Source organism: Lemur catta, chromosome 7, assembly GCF_020740605.2.
Source record: "Lemur catta isolate mLemCat1 chromosome 7, mLemCat1.pri, whole genome shotgun sequence".
Taxonomy (NCBI): domain Eukaryota; kingdom Metazoa; phylum Chordata; class Mammalia; order Primates; family Lemuridae; genus Lemur; species Lemur catta.
The window spans coordinates 28,021,533-28,049,258 of NC_059134.1; the positions used below are offsets into that span (position 1 = coordinate 28,021,533).

General features: G+C 44.1%; 3 protein-coding genes across 3 annotated transcripts in view; all 3 read right to left on the reverse strand.

Moving 5' to 3' along the window:
* Positions 1-1,136: 1,136 nt before the first annotated feature.
* COLCA2 (colorectal cancer associated 2) lies at positions 1,137-9,261 on the reverse strand. Its single transcript, XM_045556642.1, has 5 exons — positions 8,841-9,261; positions 7,900-8,027; positions 4,846-4,900; positions 3,195-3,418; positions 1,137-1,796 (listed from the first exon to the last, which is right to left on the reverse strand). Exons 2-5 carry the CDS (start codon positions 7,900-7,902, stop codon positions 1,425-1,427), a joined length of 654 nt encoding a protein of 217 aa, XP_045412598.1. The 5' UTR covers positions 7,903-8,027; positions 8,841-9,261; the 3' UTR covers positions 1,137-1,424.
* A 736-nt stretch (positions 9,262-9,997) lies between these two features.
* On the reverse strand, positions 9,998-14,610 carry LOC123641982. Its single transcript, XM_045556922.1, is given in 4 exon segments — positions 9,998-10,548; positions 10,551-10,798; positions 12,998-13,224; positions 14,605-14,610. Coding segments are annotated over 4 exon segments (774 nt in total). The 3' UTR covers positions 9,998-10,255.
* Positions 14,611-19,721: 5,111 nt separating this feature from the next.
* The window catches only part of C7H11orf53 (chromosome 7 C11orf53 homolog), a 37,614-nt gene continuing 29,609 nt past the window's right edge, over positions 19,722-27,726 (reverse strand). Inside the window, exons 3-5 of the mRNA XM_045555627.1 lie at positions 24,201-24,243; positions 21,576-21,880; positions 19,722-20,320 (exon numbers count right to left, since the gene is read on the reverse strand). Of these exons, the coding sequence (XP_045411583.1) occupies positions 19,919-20,320; positions 21,576-21,880; positions 24,201-24,243 (750 nt within the window). The 3' untranslated portion in view covers positions 19,722-19,918. The remainder of the gene's footprint in view (positions 20,321-21,575; positions 21,881-24,200; positions 24,244-27,726) is intronic.

Here is a 27,726-nt window from a genome sequence, read left to right on the forward strand (position 1 = left end):
GGACAGTCCCTCCCTTTTGGGGAGGTCTGACTTAGTTGTGATGGGAGCACAACTTTGTGAGTATTAAGAAGCTGGGGCTTAATGATTCCATAGGTTCCTGAACAGTCTTTTACAAATGGTGGCTCAAACTTTTCACCACTGGGGAGTAAGGAGCAGGGCTTTGGTATCCTTCAGACCCAAGCTTGGGTGCTTACTGGCTGGGCAGTATCGAACAGGAGACTTTACTCCTCATTTTCTTGTCAATGTTGTTGTGAAGATTAAATGAGATAATGTGGGAAGAAACCCTTAGACAATTCAGGCACACAGGATAGGGTCAGAAAATGGCAGCAGTGGCCGGTGGTATGGTATCAATATGGCTGCCATTGTGCTCAAACTTGGGATATGGAAAATCTACCCTCCTCCCCCAGACTTCACTTCAGGGATTCAGTCCTGTGTCCTAATGTCCTCAGCAAACAGGATTTGACAGTATAGTCTAGCATAGGTAGATTAAGTAACTCTTTACATTGAAAGACAGCTGGGCTTCTTCAAATAGATTAATCAGACGAAGTAAACTCTGAAGTTCAGTTGTGAACAACATAGTGGGTTGTATAAATCAATTAGTAAACACAAGTGATGCATATTTAAGGACCTACAACAGAAATTCAGAAATCTGTGGTAACAGTGACTTCTAAATTGGCCTGCCTCAATGGTATGGCAGCTCTCAAGGGAGAGAAGATCAAGTATTTGCTTAGAAAGTTTACAAAGCAATCCTTTAGACAATAAAAAGAATTGTCTACAAGTTAATGTTGCTGTAGGTAAGACATGCTTTTTGGTCATATTAACATTTAATTGACTAGTGCTATATATATATGAGAAACTAACGACTCATGAATGTCTTCTTCTCGTGTTGCTGCAAGATGTACACCCTCATTTAGAGCTGAGGCAGATTTTCCCTTTTCACCATCACAGCTGTGTCTACCCTCCACCCCATGGGTGCCAAGGCATCTCACCACATTGTAAATCAAAATAATTTTAAATTCATGAATCAATCAGATTAGACTACTGAAGATGAATTATTGATTTCCAGAATTAACTGATAATATTCAAATCCATTAGAAACTACTATTGGAAATTAAAAGAAAATAACCCAACATTTTGTAATACAAAATTATTTATTGGTTAAAAAAAAAAGAGAGAATTTGTTCGTTACACAGAAAAGTAAAACAATTGAAAGTTCCCTATAAAAATTTTAACTGTGAGCATACAAAGTAGGAGTGACCCTATGACCAGGTTTGAGGACTAAGTTAGCATCAGAAAATCGAAAATGATGACATGTAAACGGTGCTTGTGATATTTGTGAAAGGGTTGCATAGTTTGAAGTGTCATCTAGATGTGGTAGAAAAACAGATATACCCATGCCACGTTCCAAACGACTGTGATTTCTATTAACTATAGCAGATGTCACAGTTTGTTTCCCTCTTATAGAAATCACTGGTGGCGGCTGCTGAGGGGGCAAGTTCCACACAGTCTGTGCCGGGGTAGGAAAAGTACTCTGATGCCCGGAGAGCATCCAAGTGCTCTGCCTCGCAGGAGGCGCAGTAGCAGACAGAGGCGGTGGGCGAGGAGAAGCAGTTGTACTGGGCGTGCGAGGGCAAGTGATGGGAGAAGTAGTCTTCCGAAGGGTAGCCACAGTTTCTGGCGTCCAGAGAAGGGGGAGAAGTGTAATTCTCCGGAGCATATGAAGGCAGCTGAGCTGGTGAGTAACTGTAGTCTAAGGAGCCAGAGAGAGTGGAGGAATCCGAAGGTGATCCCGGGGTCTAGAGAAACAAAAACCAAGGAACAAAGAGCTTGGTAACTTAGACAGGATCAAAAGAAGTGAACAGTGTGGATTCATTAGCACAGACTAAGAAAATCAGGAGTAGAAACAGAACAACACCCAACCCACGTCTGTAGAAGTAATTTTATTTGCTGACTATATGATTTCATGACACCATATTCTATATTTACCCATTTCTTTCCCAACAATAAATTGCCTTGCTTCACTGGCTTCCTTTGTTATAACCATACTTTAGAGGATGCTTTGTTCTTAAACCACAAAATCCCATTGTGCTTCAAGTCACCTGCGCAGCAAATCCTGCTGTGTGCCACAATATAAGCTGCAGGTGGCACCTTGGCTATCTCTCCACACACTCACCACGGAGAACCAGGTGAACATGCAAAGGTAGATCTTGGAACCCTAAGGACCCAGTGTCTGGCTACTCCAAGACGAGTAACTATTCTTCCCACTGCTAAAGTTCTCTGGGGGGAAGGAGCCGTCTGCTTTCTCTTAAGCAAGCCTACAATGGTTACCGAGAAAGCCTCTCTTAGAGGCTGGAAGGGAAATGGGTCTTTGTGGCCCAGTATTTTCCCCGTGACAACACGCATATTCTGCAGAGTTAATTCTCTGTCCCCTCTAAAATTTAGTCTGAAGCCTACCCAGACTTTTGACAATCCCAAAAAAGTTCTTAAAACAATTTTACATCTTAAGGTTTAAAAAAATGGTGAGTCTCTAGAAGACATCTAAAATAACTAGGATCTACTAATAGAAGCCTTACTTTAGTTTAAAGGATAATACATTTTTGGATATTTCAGATCCATCAAGACCAAACAATCCAAATTCTTTAAAAGATTAGGGCTTCATTTTTACTAACCATCTCAGACCCAGCTGAGTTCTTGTGCCTACAGCAGATCAAAAAAACCAGTTAATAGAGCCAGTTCAGTGACAAAACAGAACAAAAACCCCTCTATCAGAATGAAGTTTGGTATTGTGTACACACAGCCTTAATTCCATTTTCAAGAACTCAAAAATCCATCAAAAATCCAAGGGCCACTGTTTAAACCAGTGAGTTCCAATTAGCAGGTGTCTTAACGTCACAGTTTAAAAAACATTAAATGAATATTGCCTGGAACCTCTTTTTATTGCCATACACCAACTTACTTGGGAGGGGCCTACTTGGGAAATAAAAATTATGTGTGTATTCAAAGGTTTATGCCCTGCAATGTGTGGCTACCTCCACATGTTGACTTTTGAATGGTTCTCTACTTGTTTTCTCAGATGATTTCCTCATTAACAGTGTTTGTATGATTTCTCACGAGATGATGCAAACTCACCGACAAAGCATTACTACCCTCTATTTTGCGACAATCAGGTTATATAAAGAACTGAGATAAATTACCAGGCTCTCGTTAAAGCAGAAAGGGGCAGCCTGGGAGCCATCTGGGAAATAGTGTGGGGCACTTTGCGTGGAATTGAGCTCCGGGTGCGTCTCTGACTGAAGGTAAGAATCAAAGATCTGGTCAAGGCAGCTTGGGTTTTCTTCACGAGAAACACAACTGGAAAATTCTCGGGGATGAAAATAATTGGGCGTGGAAGAGATCGGTTCAGGCTCAAAATACAGTCCTAGCGGAGAAAGGAAAAAGACATATTTTTGCTTAAAAATTGCACTTAGGGATTTGGAGTTCTATCTTCTGAATAATTACTATACCTAGGGGAAAAGGGGGCTTGAGATGTTCCAGAAAAGTAAACAGGACGGCAATTGGGATTTTTTAGTTGTCTTAGCTAATTCAAGTCCCAGGGGAATGCATCTGGTTAATAATGTGGAAATTGGCTAGAAATGTGGCTAGGGCAAAAATAAAAGAACGGTGACCTAACCTGTGTCCAAATGTCACAGTTAAATAATGATTCAAGCCTCCACTTGCCTGGAATATAAACACATCAACATCTAGCTCCTACCAGCAGTTCAAGGAGACCTCCCAGAAGTAAATGATAAAGTTGTTTGAGGCTCTAATAAAACTTTTGATGCTATAGGAAATGATTCTTTTGATTTAGGGCGATTGCTTTCCTAAACTTTTCACACTTACTCAGAAACTTAAATTTTGAGAAAGAGAGAGTTTTGAAAAGTGATCTAAATGGCAAAGCAAATGATAAACATGGAAACTGGAAACATAGGGTACTAATCAAGTCAGCACTACTTGTTCTAAATTGCAATAGGCAAAAATGTTTTCTTAGTGAACATGTAAATGTAATAATGGAATTAAAATAAGTTGTTAAATATACCAAATAAGAATAATTTGGAAAACATTACCCCTTTTCCATTTTAGTATTAATAGGCCCAATTTGTGATAATTATTCTTAAATGCTCAAAGAAGAGAGGTTTATAGTGTGGCCAAAAATACTACAGGATACTGGATTTTTTTTTTAAATCTCAGATTCCTTTAAGGTTAAGCTAAAATGACGCATTCGGTGGAGAGCTACCATAAGCAGAGGTTTCCTTATGTACAGCCTCCTTAAACTCTTAGCTGCTGAGTAGCATAGGTAGGAGTGTTTATGTAATAGAGTTATTCGTATTGGGCTGAGAAAACTTACACTTGTTTGAACTGCTCTCTGAGAAGAGAGAGGGAAGGGGAGGGAAGCCCCTGTCAGCTGGAAGCTAAAGGAACAGAGCAGAGGCATTATTCTAGTGCCTCTGGATGTTCTTGTGTTCCATCTAATAGTACACTAAAAAAAGATAAGGTTCTGTGAACGATTCTGATTTTTTGGTTAAGTTTAGTTACTTGAGATAGGGAACTGGAATAAGTGTGAAGAACAAACTCTTGGGACAAAAATAAACGACAGAGAATAGAGAGTTCAGAAATGAGGACAAAACTTTGCACTTGTTTCCTTGCTGGGCTTGCATCTGGAGTGACTATGCCTTTTTCACCTTCTGATTGGTTGGATTCCAATTAAATGGTGGTGCCTATCTTAACCCCTGAATCAAGCACTGGAAGTCTTTCGAGATGGACTTTTGAAAGAGTTTTTGAGGGAATTGTAATGCTGGCTGTACTGACCTGCAGAAGATGGTGCAACTGGGTCTGAAAGGTGGATACTGCTGCCTCCGGACAGCTGTCAAATCAAGAATATCACCATGAAGCAAAGTGAAATGAAAGATCTACAAAGGGAAAGCTAAGACATTCTGTGGGGAACTGTGCTTCTTTCTGCTATAAGGTAAGCCGGATTCCTTCTTCTCAAAAAATTGCCTTCATTAAATACAACCAATGTTACATTTTATTTAGATTCAATTTTTATGTTTGCTTGCTTGGGAATTTTTTTCTCTCTACTATCAGATTCTCCCACTTAAATTTTAAAGGTTGTTAATTTTGATAAAAATTAATGTAAATAATTTTTATGTTACAGATATGTAACACTTTGAGAAAACTCACCTAAGAGCCTTTCTATTAAATTATTTAATTTAAAATTATTAAGGACTAACATTTATTTAATCCCAACTCTCACTTAGTCAATTATTTTCTCAAAATTTTCATATACCATCTGGCTACTAAGCCTTAGAAATTTGTTTCCCCCCCAAAACACAATTCCTAACTTTGTTAATCCTGAGTAGCTAAAAATATTCACATCTTCTCACTATATATGAAATATTAAAAGAGAAAATAGTTTCTTAAAGCTGTAGTTGGTGAGTTGTAGCCTTCCTACATTCTAATTAAAGGTCAGGAAATATTTCAATTCTTTGTATGTTTTTTTACTATTTTCTATAAAAGTTGCTTTTTTCACTACTGTCTTTAAATACTTACAGTTTATAAAACTGCTCCTTTGAACTGTTTAAAGTAAAGCAACCCGCATTTTCCAGTAGAACTGATAATTATACTAACTGAATAATTTAGAATTTTTTTCTTAAACTTTAATTTCAGGTGGTGGCTTTAAAGTTTAAAGGGACCAGCGTTGCTCTGTGATTCTGTGCTGGGAAGCCGAGCTCACCACACCTCTGTTGGTTTGCAGGGGATACTCACTCCCGCACACTGAGCCACTGGGAGAGCTGTACAACCAGCCACTGCTGAAACAGGAGGCGGTGTAAATTTTGAAAATGATCCATGCTGTAATGTCATGAACCAGGAAGCTGGAATCCTTTACCAGCTCTTTATGCAAATATTTGGCTGCAGTTTGTGCTCAAGGACTTGGAAGGAGTGGGTTTTAAAAAATCTGCTTCATTGTCGAGTTCTCATTAACCCCATTCCTCCCCCGACTGGCCTGTTTTTCTGCCTCCCATGTTATCTCCCTGAAGTATGTTTACAATATCCTACTTGATATTATCTTTCTAGTCATGAGTTCACTTTCTGCTGTGCTCCAAGAATACAAAGAACGGCACCGCTCTCTTAGATTTCAAACAGCACAAAAATCCACAATCTACAATTTATAAAAACACATCAAGGCTATTTAAAAAAAATTCATGGTTTAAAAAAAGGTAAATTACATCTTTTGATAAGTACTGACTCAAGTTTCCCTTTACCCTAAAGGCAAAAGAAATGTGTGTGTGTGTCTGTGTGTGTTTCTGTGTGCTTGCAAATTGATCTGGCTGAAATAAGTTTTTTTAAATCAAATTTTCCAATCTGGCATGCACACAGTTTCTTCTGGCACTGCTTGAAACCTGGATATTTGTCTCAGTCTGTAACTTCCACTCATGATTGCCTTCTTCAAATTTCAAATCGTGGATACTACTCTGACTTTATGACAAATTAAGAATTTCTTCCTGCTTTGTAATATTTGATATAATTAACTCTATCTTTGGCTTAAAGTTTCCCAGAGGCATCTTTCAACCACTGAACAAACTGCAGATCATCTCTTTTAAATGAGAAAGATTTATACTAAGGAGCAGGGATAAATTATCCCTTGGTATCTGCCACCCTTGCCTACTGAGTATACTGTCACAGCATTCCTAGAATCCCAGATGCTTCTGACGGCTCCTAGTGAGGGACTTTACATCTTGCTCCTGGAATTAAATTCTATGGGTGTTGCTCCTATGTGCCTGGAAGGGCATAGGCCGATACAATCTTCCAGCAAGCACAACAGAGCAGGCTCCACTCTGCCTATACCTACAGGGCATTGGTTCAGAAGTCCTGCTTCATTTCTCAGGAGGGAATTCAGAAAAATTTAGATAAGTCAAACTGCTCTAGGGAACAGAACCTAGTTAGATACACAGATGAAATACTTTACCCTTGCTTTAGCTCCTGCAGTTAGCTAACAAGGGAATAGTGGCCAAACCAATCTGTAATGGCCCAACAGCAATAGAATTGCCATGCCCAAATGCAATTTCTCCAGGAGCAGCTGGAGCAGAAGTGCACCAAGGACCAAAGCTCCTTAATGAAAGATTAGGATTTGGTATGAATGCCTTAAAAGATTTTTTTTTCCTCCAGAAGCATTTTCTAGCTCCCTTGTACCTGGTTTTATTAATTATATAACCATGTCCCAGCTGACGGGGTTGGAGCTACCAGATTCCTGTTTAGTATAGTTGGATCTGTACAAAGATGAATTTAGGGAGCCAATGGGGGCAAGGGCTTTTATAGTAAGATCAAGAAGATCCTGGTCCTACTTTTAGCTTTACCATCAGCAACTACAAGACTTTGATTTTAGCTGTAATAGAGGTATACAGATTCCTGATCTACTTACCTTTGCTGGTAATAAGAACTAAGTGAAATAACAAGTGTGCAAAAGTGCTTTAAAAGAAGAACCACTGTAAAGCCTTCTACAAATATAAGGAAGTTTTAGTGTTACCTGCAATTCTGCACATGGAGGTACTAACTTCTTCAGCTGTATATGCCAAATCATAGCAAGCTCACACCTAACCCTAAACTCTGAGCAAAGGGTGAGGGTGTGAATGAACATTACTAAATAGCTGGCTCTCAGTCCTTGGTTGGAATTTTGTTTTAATTGGTTTTCCCAAATAATAAACAATGATAGCTGACATTTACTGAGCATGCCCTATGTGGAAAGCATTATTCTAAAAGTTTTATATGCAATAGCTCAATTAACCCTCACAAAATCCTATTGTCCCCAATTTAAAGATGAGGAAGGGGCAAGAGAGATTGAGTAATTTGCTTGAGGATACACACCATGGAGGAGCTGAGATGTGAACCTAGTCCATCTGGTTCTGGAAATTGTGTTCACCACCCCTACATCTTTTGCCTCCTCCCATTTCATGAAGTTGTACAGGGCACACAAAGAGCACCAGGCACAGAAACTGTTGTGGGGCAGATATGGGGAGAAGGACCTATCCTGACATAGGCAATACAAGCCCTAGCTGTCAGATCCTACATTCATATCCAAACCAACCCCCAAGCAACTGTACCATCACAGGCTTTCAGGGATGAGCTGCCCTCTCATGGGGGACAATCCCACCTGGTTTATTTGGTTCTTCTGCTACTGCCACCTCCTGAGTGCCCTTGGCAGTCTCATCTGCTTTAGGGAGGTGTAAAAATATCAGGGAACCCTTATGCCTGCTCAGTTCAATTCTGTAATAATCTGGAACTACTCAAAGCTTTGTTACATCTTAAGAAAGTGGTTCTATATTCCAAGCTGTCTCGTCTGCAGAGACATGGCCTTTTTCTGCTAGGGAATTTCAATGACTGGCGATTTACAGTAAGTGATCTCAGAGGCTAAGTTCCAGAAGAATGAGGAGGAGAATTTCTGGGGGAGATTTTCTATGGGTGTGTGAGGATCGTACATACACTGTCTTCCTAACACAATAACCACCCACTTACCTGCTGGCTACTCCTCTCCCTGCAGAGGACCAACAAACCTTTTATACTTAATCTTTGATCATGGGGGATGGGCTCCCCCAAATCCTGAGCCCCACAACATGCCCCTACTGTCCTCTGTGGCGTCCCCTGGTGAACTGAGATGAAGCTGGGCACAGAAGTTGTAAGAACAGCCCGGGAAGGCCAGGTTTGGGCATGGGGAGTGGGTGGGCCCCGGGGTGGCCTCCACACTTTCACAGACACAGGACCGATGAGGCCTGACTGGGCTTGGGAGTGACTGAAGGGTTTATGCTTACGGTTCCCCCCGAGGCTGCCTGGTGTGCCCTTCTTTGCTGCAACAGCTCCTTCACTGTGATCTTCACGCGGACACCTTGATACACCTTCGGTTTTTCTGGGGAAAGGCAACTGAGTCAGCGGTCAAGTCCAAGGTTTGGGTGTCAGGCTAGCAGGGGGCCCTTTATAGGCTATGTCACCTGAACCCAAGTTTCTAGGTTTGGAGAACACAAATAGAATTCTAAAAGACAGTAAAAAAACCTAGTTTCTCAAACGTGAAAGAGTGAAGAGAGGCTGAGCAGGTTTCAGGGCCCCAGTGGGAACAGAACCTATGGAAATATGTGGCACCATCTACCCCTGCCTGGGCCCCGGTCCTACACCGATAGCACACAGGTGTTTCTGCTCAGGAATGTGGAGACCGGTGCAGGGGAGCTCACCACCTTGGCTCACCAAGTTGGGGGACCCTGGGGTTCTGGGCCCAGCCTGCTGGCCTGGGAGGGTATTTTGGACCTGGGGAGCGACCAGGGGCTGGAGCAGGGGAGCTCTCTCCCATCTAGAGCAGATGACCTAGCCCGCCCCACCGTGATGTCCCCACTGGTGTGGAAGTCCGAGTCCCTTCCTAGTGCACCACGCCAGGCGTGGCCTCCGTGGAGGCTCCGACCTCTGCGTGTCCTTGGTCTGGAAGCCAGCCTGGGGCAAGCGGCGGGGTTTGGCCAGCTCTGTCCTGGGCCGGTGAGGGACCTGCCAGACTGACCCTAGCAAAGGCGCCAGGCCCGAGGAGCTCCCTCCCTCTGTCTTCCCTTCTGCCATCTCTCCCTCGCCCTTTTTCTCCGCCTTTCCCGCGCTCCATCCTTCCCTCCTCCCTCCTTTGCCCCCGCTCCCGCTCTCCCCTTCTCCCCCTCTCTCCCCACCCCCTTCCTCTCTGGTGCAGGCGTTTCTCGGCGGCGCAGCGCGAGCTCCGGGGAAAGCCGTCCCGTCCCGGGCTCCCGACTGCCGCGCGCTCCGCGGGACGCGGCCCTCGGGAAGGGGCCGCCCCGGGCTGGCGGGGCCGGGCCGCACTGTGCCGGCTCGCGGGGGCCGCCGGCGCGCGCCGGAGGGGTCCGCGGGAGGGACCCCTGCGCGCCGGGAGCGGGGGTAGCCTCGGCCCCGGGCCCCGAAGAGCGCAGTGAGTAGGTGGGACCGGCTGTTAGGCCGAGCCGGGCCCGGCGAGCGTTCGAGGTGGGGGTGGCCGCAAGAGCCCAGCGCGGCGCCGGCCGTGACCTCGACCCTGGAGACAGCGCCGGGAATCGCGCGGGGAGGAGCCGGGCGCGGGGGCTGGGGGCGGCCGCGCGTTCCGCTTGGGCGCCTGCGACAGTGCCAGCGCCTCGCCTGGTCACTGCGGGGACCGCAGCTGGACAGCAGGGACCCCCCCCCCCCCAGGCTAGCGAGCTCCCGGGAGCTAGGGTCTCCCCTGGAAAGGGGCTTGCGCTATTTCTCGCCCGGACCCGGGGAATCCCGCGCCCCGCCCGCAGGCGCAGGCGCCGCGCCCTCCCCGCGCTCTGGTCGTCCCCCTAAGCCCCCACTCTGGGGCTCGGCGGGTGGCGGGCGCGCCTCGGGGGTCCACACGGGGACCGCCACTGCTCAGCTCTGTGGGGCCGGCGCTCTCTGCTCGCGTCCCGGGCTCACGGTGAGCCTCTAGCTCCCCCCGCCGCCGCTTCTGGTCGCGCAGGGTCCGCGCCGCGAAGTGCCAGGACACAAAGGGAAAAGTGGGAGGGCGGGCAGGGGCCTGGGGTACGCGGACGTCCGGAGCGGCCAGCCCGGCCACTGGGCCTCTGCCCTCGGGAGCAGGTGCCGAGTGGGAGCGGCCACAGCGTGGCCTGCGCCCTCTCCGGATCCCCGGCCCTTACTCGCATGCCCTGACTTTGTGCCTCTCTGTTGTGTGCAGGAAAAGCTGTGGAAATACACCCGGATTGCAATGCCCCTGGCTCCCGTGACCCGACCCCTGGAGAAGCAGCTGAGTTACCCGACATCGTGGTCAGCAGGAGCCGGGTCGGTGACTGGATGCTGCAGCTGCAGGGACTCAGCGCCTGGGAGGGCTCCTGTGCCAGGAGAGAAGCAGAGATGCAACATTTTTAAAGTTTCACAAAGCATCCGGCTGCACCCAGGTCCCTGGAGCAGGAGACAAACAGAATTAATGTTTTATACCTTCGGGTATAGGTTTGAGTTTTTTCCCCCTCATGCCAAGTATTTAAAACCTCTAGAAACCCATGATTTGACAATCAATGATTGCGCGATACTTTCAATTTGAATATTCAAAGGCTTAACAAAATGGACTATCTTCTGCAGAAATCCTGCACACAAGCACCCCGCAGAAAGTCCAGAGAAACAGGGAGTGAGACCCCTGTGGGTCCTGGCCCTTGCTTTTACTGTATTTTGAGCATTTTGTCCTCCTTCCCACAGACAGAGCAGGTGTCCTCAAAGATGCTCTGTGTTTCAGCCTCAAGGGCAGCTCGGGAACCATGAGGGATGTAGGCTGCCTCCCCAGCACCCCCTGAGCCAGGCTAGCTGGCCAGACTGATCCCCACATTCCCAGTCTCCATTTTAAGGGGAAATCTCAGGTTTTGGGGAGTGAACATGGCAGCCAGTGGGTGTGGCATAACAAGCAGTCACTCTGGGCCCAGGCTGCAGGCCAGAGGCCCATGGAGGCCTTAGCTCTATGCCTGTCTCATTCTGGCCCTGCCTGGCCCAGTGTGGGTTTCCCTCCTTTTCATCCCACTCTCTTCCTGGGCCGCACACACAGCGGTTTCACACAGAATGCCTCCCCGCTAAGACCCTTTGCTCCTCCCCACGGAGCTGGGATACCCATGAACCTTGCCCTCTGGAGATTTTCTGACCCTGTGTTTCATCACTGTGCTGTGAAGTTCCCTTTTCTTCCCTTTTCTCCTTCTAGAGCTACCCTGCCTTTTTGCTGTAGGAGCACATGTTAGGAAACAGTGACAAGGTGGCTCCTGCTCATTTTAGCTGAAAGGATGTGGATTTGGGTTCAAACCTTCTCACTTTGGGGTGAGAGGTAGAAGGGATTTGAGGTCAGGCTGCCTGATTGGTCCAGGCCTGAGCCCCTCACCAATGCCTTGGGACTGTGCTGGGTCATCTTCTCCAAGCATTTGCTCTGCCCCTTTGGTGTGATTTGGAGGGTGGAAGAGACAGGAGTGGTCCAGAAAGGGAGACAGTGCTAGGCCAAGTCCTCTCGTAGCCCCTGCACGAGAAGACAGAGAGGCAGGGTGGGGGTCCCTTTGCAAATAACTAAAATATTCCCAGGACACCAGACAAGGGGATGGTTATGGCTCTCTGCTCTTTGTTCCCTGAGTTCTCTGAAATGCAAAAAGTGCAGTTTGGCCTCAGAGGCCTCCAGAAAAAGACCTGAATGCCCTCAACTGAGTCCGATGCAGGGTGGGACATACAGAGCACAGGGAAAGGGCATCTCTGAGAATGACAAGACTGATGGGTAAGAATTGCTTGGCAGCCAAAGCCACATCTCTGCAGGAGAAGATCAGGGCTGGGGACACTTGAGGTGACCTGGCAGTGGGGGAAGGATGGGGTGTGTTTGTCCCCAGCCCTGCTGGAATCTCTCAGCTGCTGGAGCCTCTTTCTCCAAAGGCCCCTGAGCCTGTGTCCTGGGGTTTCCCCGATGGAAGACAGGTCTGAGGAGGGGAAGGACAGTGGGAGTTGAGAAAGCCCCTGCTTCCCACCTCGTGTCCCCTCCTCTGCTGTACCTGGGCACAGCCACTTGTGCAGGAACAGTGAACAAAGCAGTTTGCAGTCAGGAATGGTCTCTTGTCCACATAGCTTCTTCCATTACTTCTTTTCTCTTCTGCCTTCCTCCCTTTTGTTTTATTCTTATTTTTTGGTTTGCTTTTTAAAACTTTACTTCCTTTTTGTCTTTTGGGCCTTTTTGTGTATTTTTTTTTCCATGTTTCATTTTCTCTGTTTCTCTTCCTGTCACTGCTTTCATCTCTTTCTTGTCTGCATTGCTGTTTTTCTCCCTGGCTCCTTGCGTGTCTCTGTTTTCCGCTGTTCTGGGGTGCTGTCTCCTTTCTTCCCCTTCTTAATCGCTCCTTTCACATGGGGATGGACAGGTATGGCAGGAGGCCATTCAGTTTCCTTGGCAACGTCACTGGAGTTGATGCTGGTGGTTGGCTACCCTGCGGAGAAGGCAGGCAAGCCTGGGTGAGAGGGGAGCTCCTCCTTGGAAGTCATGAGGTCTGCAGGGACAGCAACGATCTCTTTGTCCCTTTCTCCAGCAGCCTGTGCCTGAACCATGGCAGCAGTCTTGGGGGCTTCTGTGTTGGCTCCTGTTGCTGGGATGGACACCCCAGTGCCCGTGCTGGCTAGCAACTTCAGAACACTAAATTTCCCCAGGCCTGAGCCCTGTTTTGAGAGAGAAGACCTGGTTTTTAGCCCCACATTAAGGAGTTTTGTCTCCTGTTGTTTTTATAATCACAAAACTCCCCACAGGTATTTAAGAGCCAAATGCCATGCTTGTGGAGGTAAGGGGGAATCCTTTCTAAATGGGTCCTGAGACTCTTCCTTACAGATTTGCATGTACAGTGAGGCCGGGAGCAACCATGTCTACCCTGAGACCCCAGGTACCCATAAAATTGGGTATTCCAAAATACTAAAAGACTATTTAAATTGTCCTTTATTATTTATTGGATGTCAGGTGCTGTATTGTATAGCATCCCCATTTCACAGATGAGGAAACAGGCTCAGAGGATAAGCGGTGTGGCAGAATTACTGAGCACATCAATGGTAGAATTGGGATTCAAACTTTGAAGTCTAACTCCAAAGCCCTTACTCTTAAGTGTTGATGTTGTCTTCCTGATATTTTATAATAGAAGCTTTCAAACTTTTTGGATTTCAACCTACAATAAGAAATTCATTTTACATGTTCTTGTATATATGTAACAATACATTTATAAAACAAACATTATGCAACAATGTATACCTGTGTATATAAAGCACTCTGATATTTTCTATTCTATTCCATTCTCTCAATTTCATTTTATTTATGAAAAATATATGTTGGTTGGGAGCCACTAAGTTAATTTAATGACCTTGTGAGTAGTATTGAAAAATACTGTCCATAAGATATGCAAACACGTTGCACATGCGTGCGGAAGTATTTTGGGGTAATGTTTTACCCCAAACGTGTGAAGAGACTAAGAGTCACTAGAGCCCTGAAGAAGAAAGAGGTTGGCTAGAAGTTGAGAGTGAGCTGTTAATTATGCTGATTATAGTTTGAGCTTCTCAGACTGGGAACTCTTCCCTCTTCCTGGGGGCATTGCCACCTCTCTGCCTCTGCCCTGAAGTCCTGATAATCTCTCTGGGGTTTTAATAAAAGACTGAAACAAACATTGGGGGGTTTCAACAGGCTTTAACAGACTCACTTGCTTGAAAATATAACAGGATCGTGATGTTTGGGTGTGGGAAGGGATCTTTGAAATGCTGAGAGGGACTTAGGGTCTTTTTCCAACATCTGTGCTGGTGGTTGTCCCCACTCTGGCTCCATTGCTTGTCTGAGATCCTGCCTGGCCCGTAGTAGAGTCTGTGTAGTGGAAATGGAGTTTGCTATTTATAAGGCAGCCTGTTACACTCTTGCACAGCTTTAAATACAATGGTCAGTGATTGAGCCATAATCCAATTAGGCATTAATTGGACACCAACTGTGTACCAGGCTAGGTATGAAGCACCAGGAATACAAAGATAAATAAACCTTGGTTTCTGCTATGCACTGCTCTATTCTCCTACTTCCATGCTTGCTGTTTTTGTATTATGGGTTTTTTTAGTTCATTCATTTGTTTATTCATTCATATATTCATTCAATAATCATGTACTGGTAATCAACTCTGACCAGGTCCAGTGCTAAGCCTGGAGGAGGTATCATGCCCACCCCACCCTCACCCCCAGCCTTCTCTCTGTGAGCCTCACCATCCACAGTTTCTCTAGTTTCTTCACACAGCACAGTTTTTCAGATCTCTGGTTTTCCCTGCCACTGAGCTCAGAAACCTTTTAGTTTGTCATTGGCCTTCTTAAAGTCAGTTGATACCCAGAATAATAGGAATAGAGTAGATTTCTTTCTAAAGTTTTAAACTGAATATTTTAACTGAAAACTTTTGGCATTATTTTATATGCAAATGACACTGCGGAGCATTATATTTTGCCCCCTAAGCAGGAGATTTTATTAAACTTAGACACATGCACATTAAAAGACTTTCAGTATAAGGAAGAAGGGTAGTTTATTCCCTGCAAATTTGACTACAGCTCTAAATTCTCTTTATTAATGCAAAGTTCTTTTGTCACCTTGACTTTGGGACACTGTTACCAAACCTTGTGGGAAATATCAAGTTCCAAAAACTTGAATACATGGAGGAAACAAGTACTTTTTGGGCGGCCTAGAATGAACATTTGGTCCATATGAAATGATCAGGAAGACTATTATATGAAGGTTACCTAATGAATTGTGCTAAGTCAGTCTCTTCCCATAAGACATGTTCAAAGTTTTAACATTTCCATAAGAGGTTTCCATGGGAAGCAAGCATTTGATAATTCATTATTTAAATAAGAAAAACACCATCATATGCTGCTTGAAAAGTTTTCATCTTTTATTATTTAAAACATTTTTATTATGTAATATTTAAGACATACAAAAACATATGAAGAAAACTGGGATGAAAACCTATGAATATATCACCAAGGTTAAGAAATAATACAGTTGAGTGATATTGCATTTAAGACTAACTTAATTTATTAAGCATTAAAACATTTGGATTTTTCCACTCAAGATATTTGGTTAGGGAGAGGTTTAGAAGGGACATCTATCATTTTTCCTAATGCAAAAGAGCTAATTTCCTAGATATTATTTATTTGGTCCACATTGTTTTCCTCTTGGAACTTGTAACATTTTTTATTGTTCTTTTTTTTCTTATAATGTACTGACAATGACATTGTATATTGCAAACCCACATGTCTAATTTACCAGAGGTTCTGATTAGAGGATACTTCTGTATCAAAGATCAAATGTAACAGGGTATCATCATTTGCAAATAACTATAGAAGACTTTATTATTTATTTGGCTTGATCTTTAAGGACTCTAGTTCCTTATTTATTTATCATACTTGTTTTAATAACACTGGAGATAATATCAAACATTGAATAACTTTTATTTATAAGATTTCTTAGCAATATATTGTAGTCCATGTAGATACAAAAGGAAGACATCAACATTTTTCTATGGGTCAGTAATTTTACTTTTTAAAGACATTAAAGAATACCAAATCATCTTAAATATATTACCACTAAAGCCCAATATCCACCTTACTGTCTGAATGTGCAGACGTTATGGCTAATGTTAAATACTAAACATGGTGAGAATTTTCTCAAACACTGGTTTCAGAGAGCTGTGATCCACAGAATCAGGGGCTAAGTAGTTATTCATCTTTATGGTATAGTTTTAGTTCAGTCTAACAAAGATTTACTGAGCACTTACAACGTGCTGAGCCAGGTGCTGGGGACAGAGAGGTGAGACAGTCATGAACCCTCCCCCTGAGCCTCTGTAGTTAGAGCATCACTCTTTGTCTAGAGTGTATGATTTTGCACTTAACCTCTCTAGAGTCAGTGCTTATTGAATCTGGTGTGTAAGATGAACAGTGTAATATTGTTTTGAATAGAGAGGGTACTTTAGACAGAACCCAATGATAGAACCTAAAGTGAAGAGTATAATTTTGGTGTGTGGTTGGTAGAATAACTGTAATGTAATCTAACTTAAATCTACAACATCAATTGTTGTTTTGGTACTTTGATGTTTTTTTTTCTTATGACTGTATTATTTAGATTTACATTTTGAAAAATGGATCACTAAGATACTATAACACTTATATATGTATATGTGTGTATATGTACATATACACATATGTATATAAATATATATTTTGCTATTGGGGTTAGTAATCCTTTTCCCTTTGTGGAATTTCTTTGGAGTACTTCAGTCTTTTTTTCCTACCACAATGGTACCATGATATTATGTTATTAACTGAGCTATAGCAAGTGGTAATGATCATTTAAAAGCATTTATTAAATAAATGAGGCAAAGATGTGATTTTCTTCTCTCATTCTTTGGGGTTTGTATAACATTGTAAGAGAAACAAATACTTTTCAAGTATGTTCTATGTCTGTTTACAGTGATTCACGGGACGATTGTCTATAGCGCAGCTTTTGCATGGGCAAATTTTGCTTTGAACTTTTTTTTGACATTATCATCTAGTCAGCTTTCTTTAGTAGCTTGAACTTGACATCACCATCTCTGCTTACTTTAAATCTTATCCTGCGTCCTGGCAGGACCTGAAAGAGCTGGAGTTTTGAACCCAAGATCTTTAATTTTCTCTGGCTTTCTCAGAAAAGCTGTGAGTCAGGGAATAGTAAGTTTAAGGAAGGGGGGGGGAGAGAAGAATGTGCATTCTTTCCGGTTGTCAGTGTAGTGCATTCTTGTGTTAAGGTGTGGTTAGTCCCTACATGTGGTGAAAATAGGGAGTACTTGAAGGGGAAATGGGATAGGGAAATAGAATTAATTTCCCTGCCATATTTTGTAGCTTGATTTAACCTTTTAACAAAGTATTCCGAGACAATAAAACAAAATCAAATTAAAATATATGTGATATAAAAACGCATTGTCAAGCTAAATAGAATTCTTAAAAATCATTTACCACTTGAAAGTGTTAGCACCACTCCTACTGCCCCAACCTCCTCTAGACTAGATAATGGAAATAGATACTATGTGCAGTACAGGCCAGTGATGTCTCTTTTTAATAAATCAATTTAGTCAAACACTATAAAAGGGATTGGATGCTTTAAGAAGAACATAGACACCATTGCACTCACTATATTTCCCTCTATTCCATGGTCTGGTTGCTGAGTTCTCCTTATCTGAGGGCCAAGACATCTTCAGGTTGTTAGGAGATAAATGAACATAATGTGTGAGTAGGTAATATCGTAGCCACAGAAGAGATATGAGCATGCCTAATATTCAGTGTTACAATCAAACAAAAGCTAAAGTTTTGTGGCTACATAGTTATGATTTACACAACCATTATTGCGCTGTTGCTACTTAGTAACAAATGGTTAGCATTTGTAGAGGACTCTAATCATTACCAGGTTTATACCATTTTATAGCAAAATGACTCTGAGACCCTTGGGAAGACCTCTAAATAGACCAAGGGTACCAAATCTCTTCTTTCTGATGCAGGGGCCTGCTGTCCAGGTATGCGTAAGACAGACGGCTCTGCCAATGATACTGGGACCCAGGTCTGAGGTCCCAAGTTATGCTGGATTTAAGAAAGAACATCTCCGCTCTTACGCAGCCAACATTGCCAATTTTCACATTTTTCACTGAAGAGTGAATACTAAGCAAAGTAAAGATCAGGCTGCCCAGAAAAGCAGGTGGGAAGGGGGAGTAGGGCAGGGTGCCCGGGCAGTGCTGCCCAGCTGCTGAGGGCCACACCCGCTCACTCTTGGTCTGCTCCCCCAGGAGGGGGCTGACGGGTGAGGTAAAGGAGGGCTCACTACCAAGCCTTCTTGCTGGCACTCCACTAATTAGAAGCGTGTTTGCTTAACCAAAGATACCCTTGAAGGACTAGAGAAGAAGGAATATCAGTTATTCACTTCTAAGTGTGAATGGGTACCCTCGTTTGAATTTCTGGACTTCTACCCAGCTGAGGTGAGTATAGGAGGTGTGACAGATGACGTGATGGAGACTGTGCTGAGGGGCTTTGGGCAATCTGGTGGCCAATGAGAGCCTTGGCCTCCAGCAGATGGAGGGAAAAGGCATTGGGTTAGGAGGGGCCAGAAACATGTGAGAAGGGAGTAAAAGGAAGGCGGTAGGAAGCTAGGAGCAAGGGAGTAAGTGTAAGCTGTGGGCCTTCACGCAAGCAAGTGTGAAGTCTAAGTGTGTGCGAGGCATTCATGATGGGCTTGGCCTATAGATAGGCACACGGATTGGTGGGGATTATGCTAATTGGCAAGGGAACCCACATCATTCAAACCTACATGAGACAGATTAATGCTTCAGACGTCTTACACATAGTAAGAGCTGTACGTATCTGACCAATAAGCCACCCAGGCCTTTCTTCAAATAGTCAGGAGATGCTGTGTGTGATGCCACTGGCTCACACCTGGCAATATGTCCCTCTCCAAAGCTCTTTTGTTTCTTGGTATTCTGTGGTTTATTTCTTCCCCACAGCTTAGTTCTACTTTCCGTATTTTCTTTAAAATGCATGAATTCTTATTTGATTACAGAATGCCCATTTTACTCATTCACTTTAATAACCTTAGGTTTAGTCCATCAGAGAGATAATGTCTTGTTTAATTAAGGCTATCATAGATCAATTTTTGGCCTCTGTTGTAGTGGACTAATTTGGGGACATCCTGGGCTTCAGAGCAGAGTCAAAGCTATGTATTTATGAAGTCATAGTCTCCTGATTTCATCCTATTTTATGGAAAATAAATTATTTATAGATGGTACCATTTTTTCTACTGGGCTTTTACAAGTCATTATAATGAGGGAAATGTATATAACACTTCACTCTTTAAAGTCACGTGGTATAAAATACATTTTGTTTTATGTGCCCATACTTGTATTATATCCTATACATTCTCTTTTACTAAAGAATACACACGGTTCATAACCAAGAAAAATTGGACAGGAAAATCAGTATGGTTATCATCTGCATAACTTTTTAATGTAATGTAAGGAAAAAATCAGTGCCAAAAATGATATTTCAAAGATAACAGAAGATTCAAAATGTAATGGGTTACTAAAGTTCCAAAAGACCACACTGTAAGGCTGTCTCCTTAGAATACGGTCCATGATATATTTAATTAACATTGTGTTTTATTTCAGTGGGGTTATGGTGGGGAGGATTACAAATAAATGCCATCGTCCATTAACAAAAGGTGGCATTATGGCTTATCCTGAAAATCCAGTTCTGAATGAGCTGACACACCTAAAACAATCTGTGGAATACAGAACCCAACTTAAAGAAAAACGCAGAAGTCCTTTGGTCCAGCCCATCAGTAAGCTCTGCGGCAATCATATGACCCCCAAGCAAGGCTCCCATCTTCTTTCGTCCAAGATGAAGGGTCATGAAAGGAAGAGGTGTCTGCCTCCTCATCTGGGGAAAGCGGCACTGCCTTGGGTGGTAGGTCGTTTGACACCGTCATGAAAGGGGTGAAGGGGTAAGGAGGTGGGGTGGGGTACCCCGGAGTGTGGTGCAGATCCTCCAGCGCATGCAGCGAGTAGGACTGAGCCCCCGCAAGGGAGGCCCCCCAGCTCGAGCCCCTGTGTTGGGCGGTGCTCCCGGACTCAAGCTGGGAGAGGCAACTCGTGCTGGGTGGCAAGGTCTGCAGGGTGTCGGCAGGCATGGGGTCCGGCTGGCTGAGACTGTCAGGCACCGTCTGCTCCCACGAGTCCCTCTGAGGAGAATGGAAAGGTTACTGGGGTTATTCATTAAGTGACACTCTGATGATACATGGGGTTGTGCTGGACTGTGGCTTCCAGGGTAGCCTTTGTGCCCTCCCTCTACTGTCTGAACTCCAGCTATCAGGCACCAGCAGTGAAAGGTTTTATTTCCTTCCTACTCTGCAATTAGATTATATATAGAGATTTCTTTTCCCAGAAAACAACATTAAATGAGTGAAATGTGAGAATAGTAAGATGCACGTCTATACAGCATTTTACTGTTCACAATGCTCTATGTCTTGCATTCTTTTTGAGCCTCCCATTACTCCAGTCCTAGGATACCCTTTATACAGTGGGGAAGGTCAGTGCCTAGCCCACTCCTGGAGCAAGTAAGCCTCCAACTCCACGGTGGGTTTTTGAGTGGCCTAGGAAGCCCACCCTGCCGTCAGTGAGCAAAGAGGTAGGAATCTCACAGGCTTGGAGCTAGAAAGATCTGGGTTCATTCATGTCTGTGACATTTATTACCTTTCTGACTCTGAGCTCCTCACTTTGGTCATCTGTAAAATGGGGCTTTCACAAATATAGCCTGAGTTTTTGCAAGCATTAAATGAACAAAGACATATAAAAATTCCTGGCATAGAGTAGGTGATTAATAACGTTAATTCCCACCCCCTCCCTTTTGCCTAAAATCCTTTCTTTAGAGACTCATTCCTTTGTGGTGGAAGGCTTTTACAGTTTTCTATAAGAAGAGTATTAGCATTCTTCAGATCTTTAGGAACTCACCTCTTTGGAAGGATTGAGCGAGAACAAGGTTCTATAGGGTAGAAATATTGTGGGAAGGGGAGGCAGGGGACTTGGAAAGAAAGGGAGGCCCCGTGCACCTGCCTTGGGAGATGACCACCCAACCATGTCTAAGACCCAACTCCAGCGCTCTTTCCCCGTGGGCTGCAAGGATGATGATGATGCTTTGCACTAATCGGGTGGGAGAACATCGGGCAAAACCAGTAGAGCATTAACAAAATGGACACAAATCCTGCCTCATCGTCCTCCCAGTTGCAAGCCGTGGATAGACGCTCTCCCTGGGATGGTGACCACGGATGCCTGAGCAAGGCTCCCTGGAGGGAGTCCTGGCAGAGCCGGCCCGTCCTGGCAACTTCAGGCAGCTGCAAAGCAGCCTCAGGGGGCTCCAGGGCGAGCCAGACCTGGCTTCAACCCGGTTGCCAGGCACAGGGGCTGGGCCAGACCCCAGCCCGAGCGCTGCGTACTCACAAACACGAAGTGCGCGGGGTCGCCGGGGAAGGGCGGCAGCAGCGGCGGCGGCGGCGGCAGGGCCGGGGCGCTGAACAGCGAGCCCGCGCTGGGCGGCAGCGCCGGGGCGCGGTAGTCTCCGTAGGGCTCGGGGAAGCAGGGCTCCAGGAGGCCCGCGAGGCCCTGCCCTGCCGCGGGCTCGCAGGGAAAGGGCTTCGCCGCGCTGGGCGAGTACACGTCGTTGGGAAACGGTTTGCTGCCGTGGAAGTCTGAGTCTGATAGGAAGGATCTTCTGACACCGTAGTAACCGGACGTGACCGGGGAACCTGTCGCCAAATGAAAAGCACGTGGGCAACACAGTCCCCCCGGGGAGGTCGAGGCAGCTGTTGCAGCTGCATCTCTGCCTGGGAAACGAGGTTGCTAACGCGTGCCCGCCGCCAGCGCTAACATGGGCTAGAGATAAATGTCTTGAAAAGCGTGAAATGTTTCTGCATTAGCTCTTTTAACTGTTCCAGCCCAGATAACTGATGTGTCTAAAGTTCACTCTGCCCTTAGGGATGAGTTCATTTTAGGCAGTACAACTGTTCAGTCATTCACTCACATTTGTTCTGTATCTTCCACTGTGCTAGGAAGGGGCTGGGCTTAAAGAGATAACTAGAACAATCCCGTGGCATTCACATTTTAATGAATGAAGCATCTTTTTCTCAGCTTCTGAGCTCCATCTCTATATACACAGGACTGTTAACAGGAGGCTGCTTCTGGGCTTGTTATCAGATCAGAGGTAGGTTGTGCTGTCTCCTAATTCACCGTGTCTCACGCCTAACAGGCGTAAATGAATGACTTGCTTTGGGCTGATAGGGCGGCACAGAGGCAATTTCACAGGACCGCGACGGCTGGCGCTGATGCGTTTCCTGTTATTTGCTGCCCTCTTGTGGCCTAACGGAATCCTTCGCTCTGCTCACCAGGGTGCTTACCAGTTTGGGAAGAGTGTGACTGGTACAGTTTTGGTGGGAACTGGGGTTGCGGGGAAAGCTGAAACTGACAAGACTCTCATTAAAGGTAAGGCCAGTGAAATGGTTCTAGAAGAGAAGATATGTGTTTGTTAAACACTCTCTGACCCCATAGCTCAGTTGTAGCAGGAAATACACAGAATGTATTTTGGGGCAGAGACTCAAGGTCTGTATAACTGAGGGTTTAATTATTCCAGCTGGTGGTGAGTGTGGTCTAATTAGCTAAGACCAACACCTTGAGATCACAAAAGGGCTGAGCTGGGCAGAAGATGCAAGTGCTTGTCTTTCTTCCCTTCCCCCAGCCACAGTGGACCACTTATGATTTTCTGCCTCTGTATACACAGAACTCTGGTCTGTCCTGCAGGATGTGGCACTTTATATTATGCTCATTGCTCTTTCACCTGATCACAACCATCTTCAGTAGACCTGCAAGCTCCACGGTGGCAGAGCTCAAGTCTTATATATTTTCTGTGAACCCAGTAGTATAATGCTGTGTCTAACAATGACATGTAAATTTATTCCTTCAGAAGAAGAAATCAAAATTCCCCATCAAAACTTATAGCATGATTCTTCTCACTCCACTTTCATCTTAAATTCTATAACCCCAAACCTCATGTGCTCATGCATTTGAAGGCTGCAGTTAGGGTTTTCAATACAAGTATACCTCTCTGGAAAAAAATCTGCGCAAGTGAAAATTAATATCAATAAATAAGGTTCTGTTTCATACCATGAAGTTATATCCATGGGAATGGTTAAGACTGAGAATATGTAAATAAGGCTTCCAGCCTCTCATGTCTGTATTTCCAATTTCCAAACAAAGACAACAATGAAGATAAAAACCTCTGCTCTCATAAGCATACACTTTTTTTTCTCCTTAAAAAGAAGAAGAAGAATTCTAGATGAAAAGAGAAGCTCTGGAGATTTTCTTCTGTAGAAGAGAGCAGAAGATGAAACCAAATTGCAATGAGCATAAACATGGTTTGGCAAACACAACATGGAGACGTTCATATATTTGGGATCCTCTACTACTCTTATTCTCTTCCCTTATCCAGCTCTGAAGGCAATAAAACTATTGAAAACTATTGAGAAGGGCTGTACCACTTCTGATTTGAGATCTGGAAGAGTGTGTGTGTGTGTGTGTGTGTGTGTGTGTGTGTGTGTGTCCAGTACTACTATTAAGAATGTCCCCTTTCCATTTGAGCCATGTGTATTGAAATGAATCCAAAATGCTGAACTCTGTACCTGCTGTATAGAAAGCCCCCAGTAAATGGTAGTTTTCCCCATCCACCCTCAGGTCATTTTCTCTTCCCGTTTTGAAGCAGGTGCATCCTCTATCAGATTATGGTGTCAGAACTTTAGACATTTAAAAACTGTATCAAGGGCCTAATTGCTGTTACTTCTGCCTAAAAAGATTCTGCTAGGCAAGGGATCAAAAGGCTGCCATCAAGACAGAATAAATTCTAAATTCAAGAATGACTGATTGAGGTTTGTCTTCACTGATCTTGTATTGTAAAAATAACTATTTTAAAGGAGAAAAGTTTTGAAAATGCTGTGAGGCAGTTATAAAAGAATGGAAGCCCAAATGTTTGATTTAAACTCGAAAGGGAATAATTGCTCATAGAATTGAAGTGCTCACCTGGCAGCTGGACAAATGCAGACTGAGAGGAGCTGACGCTGCCCTGAAAGGCAAACAGAACGCAAATGCATTTTTCTTTACTTGCAAGTTTGAATTTAATAAAAAAATTAGGAATACATTTTGTAAGCTTTATTTTATGATACTCAGAAATATTATTTGGGGAGTTGGGTTGCAGGGGGAGGTCAACTTAGAGTAAGAACTCAAGTATCAGAGAACAAAGTTTTACAAGGGACCCAGAGAATCCAAATTTGAAGATTTTGGTAAACATGACAGAAAGCACTGGCTAGATGAAATGGAATCATTTTTCCTCTGGTTTTTACTGTTACAGTTAATACTCCTTCATCAAATATATATTAAGTGACACTATATATGGATATACAGTTGTTCGCCTTTATTCATGTGGGATACATTCCCAGGTCCCCAGTGGATGCGTGAAACCACGTATAGTACCAGACTCAATTGCTGTCAGTAGGAACACATTTCTGTCCATGTCTTCTGCCCACAAATTTAATGCCTTTTCCATCTTAACTAAGTACTTATCATGCACTGTGGTTGTAACTTTTGTAATTTGAGGTGTGACAGCAAAACCAGCATAGATTTCTTTTTCCTTCTTCACAGTTTAATGGATATAAGATTTGTTCTTACTGTAGATATTAGCAACTTCAGTGTATGATTTTTTTTCTTTCCTTATTAAGTCAAGAACTTTTACCTTTTCACTTAAAGGTAACACTTTACAGTTTCTCTTTGGCAGATCCTAATTTCCAGCATCATACTCTTGCACTTTAGGGCCATTATGAAATAAAGTAAGCATGACTTGAACAAAATCACTGTGATACTGGGACAGCTGATCTGACAACCAGGACAGCTACTAGGTGAGTGGGTGGTGTAGACAGTGTGGATCTCCTAGACAAAGGGAGGATTTATATCCTCGGCGGCACAGAGTGGGATGGTGTAAGATTTCATCACACTACTCAGAACAAAGTGCCATCTAAATCTTAGTAATTGTTTATTTCTGGAATTTTCCATGTAATATGTTCTGACCTTGGTTAACTATGACTAACTGAAACCAGGGAAAGCAAAACCATGGACAAGGGGGGACAATGGTGTATGTGTATATGCATACATATATATACACTTAGCATTTGGCTTCAACACTGAATGGCCACTTTTTACTGTCTACCCCCAGGCAGAATAGAAGCTCCACCAAGTGTAGGGACCTAGACTGTAACTTGTCCTCAGTGCCCAGAACAGAGCGTAGTTCATAATAGACACAACAAAAATATGTGAGATGAAGATAGAGTCTTCAAAGAACCCACAGCGTGGGAGGTTGGGAGATGTGGTAGGTTAATTTATGTCTCCCCAAAATATGTATTGAAGTCTTAATCCCTGGTACCTTTGAGTGTAACCTTATTTGGAAATAGGATTTCTGAAGACATAATTACTTACATTAAGATGAGGTCATACTAAATTAGGGTAGGTCCTAAATCCCATATGACTGACATCCTTATAAGAAGGGGAGAGGGACACACAAATTTACAGACACAGAGGGGAGAAGGTCATATGAAGACAAAGGCAGAAAATTGAGTGATACAACCTCAAGCCAAGGAACGCCAAAGCTTGCCAGCCACCACCGGGAGCTGCGAGAGGTAAGGAAGGATTTCCTCCCTGATGCTCCAGAGGGAGGAGGACCCTGCTGACAGCTTGATTTCAAAATTCTAGCCTTGAGAACCACCAGGCAATACATTTCTGTTCCTTTAAGCCATCCTATTTGTGGTAACTTGTTGCTGCAGCCCCAGGAAACTAATACCGGGTGACAATGACAAAACAGACAGTTCACTCTAGTAGAAGTAGAGTGGTCGGGGAAAGGTGGGCTGATGAGGGCACCTAAGCCGGGGGTTAGGCATGAGGTGGGGAACACATCCTGGAGGAAGTGATGCCTAAGCCGACCTCTGAAGGAAGGCTGTCCAGGTGTGTAGAGTCTTAAAATATACAAATGCAAATTCTAGCTGAAGCGAAATAAGTGGAGAGTGTAGCTACTATGGAAGTTAAGAATCCTTAACATCCGGTTCTTTCGATCTGAGTTTTAGCCCTGACCCTTGTGGTCCTATAGACTTAAGAGTTAGAAGAGATTTTCTAGAGAGTCTCATTCAACCACACACTCCCATCCAAGTACTAACCAGGCCCGACCCTGCTTAGCTTCCGAGGTCAGATGAGATTGGGCACATTAAGGGTGGTGGTATGACTGTAGGCTCAACCACGCACTCAATGCTTAAAATCTCTCCATACTGCTAACACCAGGTGCATCTTATCTCCAGTGACAGAGAACTTAGCACCCTCTGTGGAAGCCTCTTTCTTCTCTGGGGAACTCTATTACAAAGTAGGCTGAAAAAATAACTTTCCTAGTTCTAATCTCTTTGGTCCTTAAAGAATAAGTTTTACCTTTCTTCCATATAAAGCTCTTCAAATATTTGAAGACAACTGATCATTTTGCAACTATCTTAGCTCAGGCTGCTATAATAATACCATAGTTCGGGTGCTTAAAAAACAAAAATTTATTTTTCACAGTTCAGGAGGCTGGAAGTCTGAGATCATGGTTTGGTTTTTGGTGCAGGCCCTCTTTTTGGTTTGCAGAAGTCTATCTTACTTAACATAGTGGAGAGAGATCATGCCTCTTGTGTCTCTTATAAGGACACTAATCCCATTCATGAGGGTGCCATCCTCTGACCTAATTATCTACCAAAGGCCTTCCTTCCAAATACCATCACATTGGGGATTAGGCATTTAACATTTGAATTTTAGGGGAACACAAGTATTTAGTCCATAGCACCAACCTCAAATACAATCTTCTCCAGGCAAATTATCCTCCAACCATTCAGAAGCAGCATAGCATTAAACAGTGAAGACTCTGGAACCAGAATGTCTTTGTTTGAATCCCAGCTTTGCCTATCATTGCCTGTGGGATCTTGGCCACAGGAAGATTAAATGAGATCATATATATCAGGCACTTAGAATCGTGTCTGCCATAGAGTAAGCAGTATATATATGTTAGCTATTGTTTCTATTATACATTTTTAGGTCCCTTCAAATCTATGGTATAGCCCTCTAAACATGTCCTGATTTATGTGTTTTCCTATTTAATAAGTTAACACTTTTAAGTGGCTGAAGGGAACTCTTGAGTATGCAGTGCCTAGAAGTGGGTTCTCTAACATTTGTATGGGTAGGAAAGGAGGCAGTGGTTAAGCCACAGATGCACTTGTGTTTGGGCATATTTTCCCATGTTTCTGGGGCCATGTTATCTAGTGTTACTCTCCAATTTCCAGGTCTGTCTGCCTGGGTCTTTCCTTGAAGGCCTGTGCCAACACGCACGGCTTCTGGCTTCTGCCTCAGCCTCCTTTCAAGTCTGAGTGGGGTGTGGCAGGGTGGTAGCTGTCCCGGGTGCTGCCTGGGGAGATGTCCCATTGTTCTTCTCTCACCTTCTCTCCCTGCCTGCTTCCCTTTAGCTGCCCTGGCCAGGGCTGGGGCCAGG

Bases quoted from the DNA above. Each gene is read 5' to 3' on its own strand.
- COLCA2 (XM_045556642.1), bottom strand. The intron at 3,419-4,845 runs GTCAGTACAGCC...TTTCTCCGCTAG, and splicing joins AGTTGCACCATCTTCTGCAG to GACTGTATTTTGAGCCTGAA. The intron at 1,797-3,194 runs GTAATTTATCTC...TTGTTTCTCTAG, and splicing joins TCTGCTTTAACGAGAGCCTG to ACCCCGGGATCACCTTCGGA.